Raw genomic sequence first — 10,917 nt, 5'->3', positions numbered from 1 at the left:
GGCCCCGAGTGCGCAGGCGCGGGCGGCGCGCATGCTCCTGCCCGGAAGCGGCGCGGCGGGCGCGGGCGGTTTGAAGGCGATGGAGCCGGCGGGCCCCGCCGCTCCCGCAGCGCCCCGGGCCGGGGATCGGGCCGCGCTCTCCCCGCAGCAGAGCGGCCCGCACGGCTCCCGGGGCGGGGAGCGCCGCGCCGCCGCGCACGGGCAGTGCCGGGCCGGGAGCGCGGCCGCGGAACGTGGCGCGGAGGCCGGCCGGAGCTGGCGGGCCGGCAGGTGAGGCCGCGCTCGGGGGGCAGCCCCGTCCCTCGCGTTATTTTTATAGATCATATCTAAATATAACTTTAACTTACGCCCTCAATTGTTTTATGATAGTAGGTAGGTATTAACGTGTTTCAGAATTATGGCCTTTAAGCTTTAGGTAGCTTTAATGTGATTGAAATAAGCTGTATTCATATTTCTAAGCATTTGTGTAGTGTATTTTTCAAGTTGTTAACGTTTGGGTTTTGTCAGAAAATAAAGTTAATAGTAAGAGTGTTATGGCTTGTATGAGAACTGCAGTCCGAGCGGCCACGCTCCGTCCTGCGGCTCCAAACAGCTTTGTGGAAGGTTGCTGGGTATTCCTGGCGGCCGTGTCAAAGTGCAAAGTACAAAAACAGCTTTTTTCTCATTTTTCAGTGGTTTTAGGTTTCAGACTCAATACAACATGACTACCTGATCATATACCACACGTAAGATGAGAAACAAGCTTTCTGTCCCTTCTGACAGCCAATTTGAACTTAAACCAATGTTGCATCCTAAGCCTGCGTCTCCAAACAGTTCAGTTTTCAGATTTTGACAGCAATTGATTGCTACTTGAATACTGAACATATGTGGTTGTTTTAAATTTTAATATACAAGTTCTGATATTTCTATTTTAAACCATTTAAAACAGTTCAGCCTATTTTAGACACTGGGTGTTTTTTCAGTATATATTTGCTCTCAGTGTTCACCGGTGTCTCAGACCAGTGGACGTGCAGCCCCTCCTGCTGCTGACCCAACGTTCTTGATACTATTCTGCATTCCGTTTTTTGCAGCAGTGTGCTGTGCTTCTCTTCCAGCAGTGACGATGAGGAATTTGAAATGTGTAAGTAATAGCACATATTAGTTGGTTTTCTGAAAGAGCATTAAAAGGCCACATTTCTACCTTGTTACAGCGAGGTGGTTTTTACACATGACTTTCTCCCATTGCTCCCGCTGCAGAGTCCCTGTTGTCGGTGCGCGGGGGCAGCCTGTGCTGCAGTGAATCTCCTGAATCTCGTGTCTCAATCTTGGATACTTTTTGCCTTACGTTGTTTTTTCTTCTTGCCGTAGTTTTGTCTGTTCCCTGTCACTTGCTTTCTCTCAGTCTACGGAGAGTCTTTGAATGAATATATTCGCTAAGCAGTTACTGTTCCAAACATGTGTCTAAACTACTCAGAATTCCCTCTTACATGTCATGGCTTTTGCTGTATGAGGGAGGTTTTTGGCTTTTCGTAGTAGCTCAAAGTCCTGGTAAGATGGAATTGAATACTAAATTTTACATGATGGCTTCTGCTGTGCATAACTCCCTATCTTTACGTTTAGCCTGTACATACAAAACGTGAAGTTTGTATTTTCCGTTTTGGTAACAGCCGTTATGACTATCGTTTTGTGCGAGGGTACTTGGGTACACACTGCTTTTTTTTCCTGTTGCAAGAGTTCTGTTTAGCTCATTCCTTAGATGGACTAATCATGCTTCTACTACATCTCAAGTGGGTTTCAGACTGGTAAGTAATTTAAAGGTTTGTAAATCTTGCAATATGTTCCTAATTAGGTATTCAACCTTTGCACAGAGGTGGTTGAAATGGTAAGGCAACAAGTCGTATCTGTTTGACTTTTGCATATCACTTTGTATCAGTCCAGATCCTTCCAAAGCAGATTTCTCATTACTTTAGAGTTCATGCTGTACTCCAGCTCAGTGCCACGTGAACGATCCTTAAGCATCATCAAGCCTTACTACTTACATCTAACTGAATTAAAATGCGCTGTATATAGCTCCTGTGCTACCTTTGGGCTTTTAAATCTGATAAATATTTCGATACTGCCCATTTTTTAGGTCATTGTTCACTTTTCTGTCATTATTAAAACTTAAATATTTATCAGTCTGCTCTTTTTTTCCCTGCTCTCTTTCTGCCTTCTCCATCCAGGAGGTGGTTGAGCCCCAAAGTCACGAGTCAGCTCTGCTGTGGAAGGTATTTGGGAGTAAACAGTTGGGCTTGGAGCGGAATATTTACAAAGCTGTTACACAGAATCACAGAATGTTAGGGATTGGAAGGGACCTCAACAGGTCATCTAGTCCAATCCCCCTGTTCTATTGCCATACTATAGCGACAGCTGTGGGAAAGAGTGAAATGAAAATACGTATGTGTCAAGAGACAAGAAACTAAAGAGAATTGATTTATTAAGTAGCAGGTCATATTTTTCTGCAAGCTTTCAGTTTCCTGTGACCAGCCGTCAGGCTCCTTGGCTCGGTGCTTCTCCCTGGGGCAGGAGCGCTGTGGTTGTTGTCTGGAAGGCTGCTGGCCACTTGGGCTTCAGGGAGCCACTTGGGCTTCAGGGAGCCACTTGGGCTTCAGGGAGCCACGTGGGCTTCAGGGAGCCGCCTGGCCGCGGTGGCTGGAAGGCGGCAGATCCGTGTTTACTTTCGCAATGCAGGCAACGGTGGAGACTACAGAGTGCTAAAAATGAAAATAACTTATCGCTCTGAATATTTTGTGAGCTTCAAGGTCTTGAATTCTTCCCCCCACGCCTTGTGATTTTCTAAGAGGACAACACTCAGCCTATCTTATGCTTTTTAACTTTTGCTGTGTTTTCAGGGTAGCATTTGGGTGTAGCTCATCTGCCCTTCCTGGTACCAGAATCTACCCATCAGCCATTAAAGCTTTATCGAACAAACTTATCTTCTGGTTTTGGGCTTATGGCATAGTGTAAATGTTTATAATCTCATTGAAGTGATGCATGCAGCTTTAGATTGCGAGAATAAAGCTTCCTTAACTGCTATTTTGGCCCACTATGCTCTGAAGAAAGGACAGTTGTTTCCCTTCTCCCCAGCCTGATTTATGCTTTAATGAAATTTATTCCCCTTCAGCTTTCCTGAATCTCACAGAACAGTGGTGTGTGAAATTTTGATGGCATTTCTGATAATCTATTCAGAGTCGCTGCTTCAAGCCTGTGCAGCATCACTGTGGTGTTACTGTGGGGTTTGTGTTTGGCAGTCACCTCAGTATTCCTGGAGTGATTAGAACACATTTATTTCTGAGCAGCAGTATTGAATTGCTGTTCTGCAGCGGGCTACTGTTGTTACTGTTTTGTCTGAACATGTTTTTTGGAGTCACTTAGTGAAAGAAGCATGTGGGCAACTGTTTGCAGTAGGAAGACTGCTACCTGCAGTCATTGAAATGCTCGGAGAAAATATTGATAAACTAAATTCAATTCCTCCCCCAACGATCCACATATACGAGGAGGCTACACTGGATAGTGCGAGACACATAACAGCACTTCTTATGGGGCTTTGTGCTGGGCAAGGATTGAATGATGAAGGAGATGCCAGACAGCTGCTCTCAGCTTTGAGGAATTAAGAGCTGGAATTTATATATAAAGGATTCTTATGTTCGGTTTGGGGGTTTCTTTTAAGACTTTAGACTGAATTTTTACTAGTTGCAAACTTTTCTCTTAAAAATGCATAACAAATGAAACAGAAGCTTGTTCTTAATTAATCTTCTATTGTTTCAGTTTTAGCTAGATTGAAAACTCCCAAATCTGTTTCTAAAAAGGCGGAAGCAAGGTGGGTGCTGTCATTCATTACTTTCAATGTTTATATATTAGTTTTCTGTATCATGTTTACCATTTGGAACACAGAACAATAATCAAAAGTTGTAGGGATTCAGAGGCAGATACGTGTGCAGGAGAGAGTGCAGACAGGAGAGCTGTTGTGTCCAATCTGTATGTTCAGGTCAAATGTAAAATGGGCTGTTTGGAGCTGTGCATTCTCTGCGGCCATTCCTACTGATGGACGTGGCTGGTAACATCTGCTGTGAGCAACTGACAATGGTATATTGGGGGCTTTTTTAGTTTGCTTTTTTCATAAGGCAAACTTACTCTTCTGTTTCCCTGCTCCTGCCTACCTTTTCACATTCTTTGCTTGTTTTACAGTTTGAAGGACTTTATTGATGACTCAGATGATGTCTTCTTGGACTTGAAAGTGCAAAAGAGCACAACAAAGAATGGCAAGTAATTGTTGGACACCAAATATGAAGCAGGAATTTTAATGGGTGGAAAGAGCATTTATTGCTATGCCCATAGATTTCTGGGACAGCTTGTTCAACGTAAGGTCACGTTGTCTTTTCCTTGAGGGTAACAAAGGCTTTTCTGTTTCCTCTAGAGGTAACGGGGGGAAGCACGGTCATAGTGTTCTGATAAGTGTATGTTCCAAAGTGTTGCTGTAGGTTTGCAGATACTGTGGACGATCTGCAAGTATTTGGGTCTGGAGAAAGAGCAGCAGCTCATGGCTGATTAGAGTAAGCTGCGAATATGGGATGGTTGCTGTGGAGAGAGGACTTTGGGTATGCAAACCAGCATTGCTATGGCTGTAACAAGTCACTCTGTAGCCAAAAGATGCTGGGTAAAGAAAGAAGGCAGGTCGTCTAAATGAAATTACCAAAACTTTGGGCTGTTTGTTTTGAATTGCAGCACAGAAAGATCTTCAGACCCCAAAGAAGTGGATGACTCCTGCAAAGAAAAACAGTTGCTGCCAAAAATTGCAATATTCAGAGGCTTCAAGTGACACTGAATGTTCTGTCTTTGACGAAAGTCCATGGCCTGGCTACCGAAAAAAGGGAGTGACAGACCTGAAGGACACGGGGAGCTGCATAAAACTCCCACCTCCCCAAAATCCACGAGAACCCATTTCCAGAGGCAGCCCAGACCTGCCTGTTAGGAGGAAAGCAAGCAGCTGTGAAAAGGGTGTGGAGAATGAAGTGCCAAGTGCGGCACCACGACAAAGTAGAGAGGTAGAATCAGGCAGCTCCGATGATGAATTTGAATCATTAATAGAACGGATAATGAAACGCAGTACACCCCGACAGCCAGTCTTAAGCACGAGCAGAACTGTCTATCAGCCAAGCGCAACTGGTAAGCAATTGTTCTTAGTTAAACTGCAGGCTACCTATTGGCAGCAATGGTATTGCTAATTAGCTAATTAGGTTCATTTGTATGGCCTGTGCTTTAGAATTGCAACTGGCATCTTGCATTTGAATTTGATGCAATGAGAAGTCATTCCCCTGAGCATTCTGAAAGGTGATTCTACCCGTCTTGTGGTATCAACTTTTAAGTTTTTCACTATTGCTTGATTTTACAATTCCTACAATTGTACATGTTTTTTGTTCGTAAAGTTGTTCTGAAAACAAATCTAATTGGTGATTTTGAATGATAACTAGTTTTTTAATGGATGATAGCAGTTAATGTGAAGCTGTCATTTTGGTAAGACTGAAATTTTGAGCAGTTTTTATTTCAAATACAGTTTGTAATGATGATTTCCTGAACCAGAAGCTCCTTCTCTCCTTCGACTAAGTGAAGTGAGCTCCAGCTGCAAGGGAAAAGGGCTGTTGCTGAGGAAGAGCAAGTGAAAACAAATCTCTTTCTAGAAGAGTAAACACAGGGTGCCCTCCTCACTAACAAGGACTAGTTGAGGGCAAGGAGACCTATGGAAGGGGATGCCTGACAGCATGGAAATACGGCCTGGGAAAGAGCAAATTTTAATTTTTATTAGAATTTGTCAATGTGGTCTAGAAAACATCTTCTAGAAGTGAACTAGCAGCTGTGGTGGCTTCTCCATTGATGGTTGAATAGCGAAAGGAAACAAGTGGCCCAAACGGGGGCACAGTTGTAGAAAAGCTGGCAGAGAGAACGTCTCCTGGAATCGCAAACCTTGACACGGTCCTTGATTTCTGGAGTTGGGGTCGCTTGTTTTAGCGATCTGTCCGGGTGCGGGCTGGGGAAATAGGCAGTGACCTGATCAGAACCTGCCTGGGAAACGAGCGATGTGACTTCTGGTACATGACAGGTCAGAACGGTGGTTTTGTTCAAACGGTGTCTCTGCATTACTGCTCCCAACGTGCTCGCGATGATTTTGAATTGACATAATGTCACAGAAGTGCCTGAGCAAAGCCACAAATGGTTTTCCCTCCGCTACCTGGAGGGAATGTTTGGAAGTTTGGGGTTTGCCTCTCCTTTGTGGAATGGCAGCTTTGTAGTATATCCCAGCAATTATCTTTCCATCAGTTGTAAAAGCTGTTGTGTTCACGTACGCGCAGTGAGAGTGTGTGTGCTGAGGTGGAATACTTGACTCTTTTCACCTTTGTCCGTTACCGTGTGCTCCCAATTACTGGACAGTGTGTAATCCTGTGACTCTTTCTGTTGAACTAGAAAACATGAGGCCACCCTGTGAGGATGCCCAGCGCCTGAAAGGGGAGGGAGCCAAGACACCAAGGCCGAACTCCCTTTTACTTCAGGAAACACCTTCCAGGACAGTGGCTTCTGGAAGGACTCCGAGAAATGAATTAGTCAGTTGCTCACAATCAGCCAAGACAGAGAGAAAGTAAGTGATTCTCCATCTTTACTGGGTTCTAGGACCGTTCTAGATCGACGAAGAGATGCTAAGCGTTTTGCCTAGGATGACGTTGTGACATTTCTGGTACCGGGAACTTCTGCTGCCAATTCAGCAGTTGCTAATGGTAAAGTAGCTGGAAATAAAAGCTTTCACTCTCAGGTATGACAGGGAGAACAGAAGCTGTTCTCTGCTTAGAGGAATTGATGACAAATAAATCTGACAGATGTCAAATCTATGTAAGTGTGAGCTCTCTCGCTATTTGTTGTCTTGGTGCAGCAAACTTCTAACGTGGACTGGCCCTACAGATTCTATTTATCCAGCTGCCTGCCTCTGAAAATGTATAAAAACTGAGTCTATTAGGAATTCATGCCTTTTAACAAGCTTGTCTTGATATTTTTGATGTGTATCCTTATAACTTGCAGAATTCATGTTTCTTTTTCTTTACATGGATGCAGCTTAAGTTTTTCAGAATAATGTTTCATTTCTAACAGCTGCCTTTATTCTGCCTTTTAGTCATGTGATGTTTCTTTTAGCTATTTTATAATTGTGTATACCAATACAAAACCTTGAAATGATGTCTTCAAAACTGATGCTTTTTCAGCATGCTGCAGTATTGCTGTTAGTCATCCTAGAGGAATATCTCCTTCCCCTGTATGAATTCTTGAGGATTCCCAGAGCATCTTTGGCTATATTTCTGAAAATATACCTTTATTGTGGGTCATCATGTTAGGGCTGTTGATACATCGATCAAGTTTTGGTATACTTGTGGCTTGCTGTGTCACAAAGATCTGAACCACTCTCTTTTCCTACTTAGGAGTCCTCATAATCTAGTTTTGTAAATTAATGAAGTAACTGCAGAACTCTTGCAACAGCTCTGCCCTTTCATGCCCCTGGTGGGGGAAGAAGGCAGCATAAGGACGTGTGCCTTACTGGCCTCGCAAGAGCAAATCAGTGAAGAGAGTCAGGAGAGGTTTATGCTGGCAGCAGCACCCCAGAGATCTTTATTGGCCATAAAGTGGCCATTACTTTTCAATGTGATATCTCCGTACTTCAGTAAACTGCTTTATGGCTTTTCTTGCAGGCTCAGAGTGTGCTCAGTGCCTGGCTGTTTCTTGCAAGATCTCTCAAATCCGTCTTCTGACTATGTGAAGTATTTCAAGAAAAATAAGGAGGAGCTGGCACAGAAGCTCTTTTCTCTGTATAACAGAACCATCTTTGAGCAGAAGGTTGGCTTCAAAACAAAAACTATAATTCTAAAATGCTGGTTAATGTGTCGCTCCTCGCTTTTTGACGTGATTGCTCTTTATCCTCTTCAGTTACAAGTTAAGCTTTATAGCAATGACTTAGTTCAAGCAGTTTCTTTGAAACGGGTTTGTCACCACGGCAGCAGTTTTCGGCTTGGCTCACTTTCCCGGCCGCAATGGTTGTACCATCCCTAAGTGAGCAGTCTGGATGGTGTCCCAGAGCCCATGAGGAGGAAACTACTACTTGAGGGGCCTCGGATCAGTTTGATCTTTGAAGAGGTGACAGATAATTATCTTCATGTATTTTCTAGCACCTGCATTGTCATCAGCTCAGCGGCCCAGGAATGTTTCTGTTGCTGCCTCTTGTAGCAGACCCCAGCAAAGGCAGCTGTGGCTTTCTGCTGCTGTAAAAACCACGAGGTTGCTTAACCACCGTTGCTTATTCAGCTTTCGCTGGAGTAACGTGTACTAGTGACCTCTGCAGCGTTACCACAACCTAATCGCTACTTGTAGTACAACTCTCTTGCCTGCTGACAGATAAAAGCATTTACTTCCCTTTGCTGTTGGGGCCTGTTGGGGCTCAATTACGTGTACTGTTTTGTTTTTCAGCTACCAGAGAACATGGTAATAATCTGGAATAAGAAAATGAGAAAAACAGCAGGATATTGTGTAAGTGGGCTGACAAAAGGTCCTGAAGCAAAGCGTTATGCTCGCATAGAACTGTCAGAGAAAGTCTGTGACTCTGCAGGTAGGTAAAAGAAATGCTGATTTGTTTTTTCTTTGAGAAAGTGAGTTCTAGAGACAAAAAACATGAATCTGAGGCCTAAGAGAACTGGAACTGGACCCTGCTTTGAAATTTCCTATTAACTTGAATAAATCATTAATGGTAGTACTTGTCCTCACAACCCTTCTAAGAGGCTGGGCAGATGTAAAAAAATATGAGATCATTGCAGGTCTCTTCCAGCTGAAATATTCTGCTTTATTTGAGGAAACAATTTGGTGCTGAGCTCTAGTTGGTTCTGGATGAAAAATATCAGTGTTAGAAAAGCAATCCATGAGTCTTGGTCTAAATAAATGTTTCAGGACTCATTAGAAAAAATAAAACAACAAAACACTGGTAATTCTAACCTCCAAAATAACTCTTGCATCTTAATAAAGAATGAGTATCTAAGGCCAGAAGCAGTGACTAAGGTTGAAAGCCTGTACTTGCCTGCACATGACTGATCTTAGTTTCTTTTGCCTTACCCCAAGATCGTCTTCGAGACACACTGGTTCATGAGCTTTGTCATGCAGCCACCTGGCTGATCAATGGTGTTCGCAACGGACATGGACAATTCTGGAGATTCTATGCCAATAAATCAGTGATGATTCATCCAGAACTGCCAGTAGTAACACGATGCCACAACTATGAAATTAATTACAAATTCACCTATGTGTGCGTCCTGTGCAAAGCTACGTGAGTAATGTTCTGATCTCGCATGTGACTGTGTATTAACTTTATCTCCAACGTGGCAGTCCCCTGTGTCTTGAAATCACAGGTCTCTTATAAATTGTGAAGCAATTGGGATACTGAGTGGTCGTTCCAAGTTTCCTGAGCCCACACAACCTCACTATGTGACTCCACATTCGCTTCCAGGTAGTGTCAGTTCAAGTTCAGAGGTAAGGACAGGCAGAAGTATCTCCTGAGGACCATAGGTGATGATGGAAGGTCTTTGGGAAGCAGTAAGAGATCAGAATATGTCTCAGCTTTGAAGAAGATGGCAGGGAAAGGTCACACCCCATGTGGCTGCTCTCACTTTACATTGTTCGAGCAATGCTTGAAAATTTGGATTCACCTTCTACTGTAGTTGAGTGAACTTGTTAAAAATTTTGGCCACTCATCTCTGGTTTCATGATCAACACTGGTCCTATTATAGGCTTTTTGGTGGGGGTGGTATTTCCAAGGAACCAAGCTGAAAAGGTATTGGAAAAGTTCTAGGGTAGAAAAATGTGTAATACGGAGTTGATCGTTCTGCTGTGTGAAGCATGTGGTCCGTTTCCTATTCAAAAATGCCAGCTTAGAAATCTGACCTGCGTAGCCTGACAGAGAGCAAGGAGCCCTTCCTTTCCCACAAGTACTGTCTACTGCAAGTGGGAAATCTAAGTATTTATTTTTCCATTTCAGGATTGGCCGTCATTCCAAGTCTCTGGACACAGAGCGCTACACGTGTGCATTCTGCGGGGGGGAGCTGGTCCTGAGCCAGCCCGTGCGGAAGGACGGCACTCCTGCCAGGACGCAACTAACACCCTTTGCAAAGTATGTGAAGGAAAACTATGGACTTACTAAAAGAGAGCAGCGTGGGCTGAGTCACACCGAAGTCATGCGGAAACTCAGTGCTGATTTTGTTTCAAAAACCAGGCTTCAGGATTCCTTGTGATATCTCAATACGCCTCCTTTCTTGATGCCACTTAGACTCGTACTACTACATACAAAATTTAACATGAGTCTAAGAATGTGGTTTGGAGGATTGCAGATTATTGTAATATTTTATCATTAAATACTTCTAATAAAGAAGCGAATAAATGACTCTGCACTCCGATTCAATGTGAATCACGCTAGAGCCATTTATTACAGAAACAAACCTCCTTATATATGCAACTACTCTTCGATCACGCGTCCACGCTCCAATCATGCATTCGCTAATTGAATATCATCTATGTTCACGAGCTGTCCATGCGCTGGAGTCTCACTGCTGATAGGTCCATTGATTTACATCATGTTGAGGCCTTGTTATTGTAGAAATGCCTCACTCCCACAGCATGGCCTGTTTTCAGCTTTCCAGGGTGGCCTTGAAATTCCTTTGGGCCTGGCTAGTTCAGTAACAAATCTTCATCTAATAGAAACCCATCCACAGAAACTCAGTGCTGATTTCGCTTTAAAAACCAGGCTTCAAGATTCCTGGTGATATCTCAATAAGCTTCCTTTCTTGATGCCACTTAGATTTTGTATGTAGTGGTATGAGTCTAACATGA

General features: G+C 43.6%; 1 protein-coding gene across 3 annotated transcripts; it reads left to right on the top strand.

The window, feature by feature from the left end:
* The first annotated feature begins 49 nt into the window (after positions 1-49).
* GCNA (germ cell nuclear acidic peptidase) lies at positions 50-10,476 on the top strand. 3 transcript variants are annotated; one of them, XM_082062297.1, is made up of 10 exons: positions 50-270; positions 1,074-1,120; positions 3,787-3,838; positions 4,207-4,280; positions 4,744-5,184; positions 6,478-6,649; positions 7,743-7,887; positions 8,515-8,653; positions 9,157-9,361; positions 10,070-10,476. In XM_082062297.1, exons 1-10 carry the CDS (start codon positions 80-82, stop codon positions 10,320-10,322), a joined length of 1,719 nt encoding a protein of 572 aa, XP_081918423.1. In that variant the 5' UTR covers positions 50-79; the 3' UTR covers positions 10,323-10,476. The 3 variants fall into 3 exon arrangements, with proteins under 3 accessions (XP_081918423.1, XP_081918422.1, XP_081918424.1); XM_082062296.1 differs by having other exon boundaries at positions 1,071-1,120; XM_082062298.1 differs by lacking the exons at positions 50-270; positions 1,074-1,120; positions 3,787-3,838; positions 4,207-4,280 and adding an exon at positions 4,307-4,379.
* Positions 10,477-10,917: the final 441 nt, after the last annotated feature.

The sequence above is a fragment of the Streptopelia decaocto genome (assembly GCF_964273445.1).
Source record: "Streptopelia decaocto genome assembly, chromosome: 10".
NCBI lineage: Eukaryota > Metazoa > Chordata > Aves > Columbiformes > Columbidae > Streptopelia > Streptopelia decaocto.
The sequence above is the reverse complement of the archived record's forward strand: the minus strand, read 5'-3'. Positions and strand labels throughout refer to the sequence as shown.

Bases quoted from the DNA above. Each gene is read 5' to 3' on its own strand.
- GCNA (XM_082062296.1), top strand. From the start codon at position 80: ATGGAGCCGGCGGGCCCCGCCGCTCCCGCAGCGCCCCGGGCCGGGGAT. The intron at 271-1,070 runs GTGAGGCCGCGC...CGTTTTTTGCAG, and splicing joins CGGAGCTGGCGGGCCGGCAG to CAGTGTGCTGTGCTTCTCTT. The intron at 7,888-8,514 runs GTTGGCTTCAAA...TTTGTTTTTCAG, and splicing joins GAACCATCTTTGAGCAGAAG to CTACCAGAGAACATGGTAAT.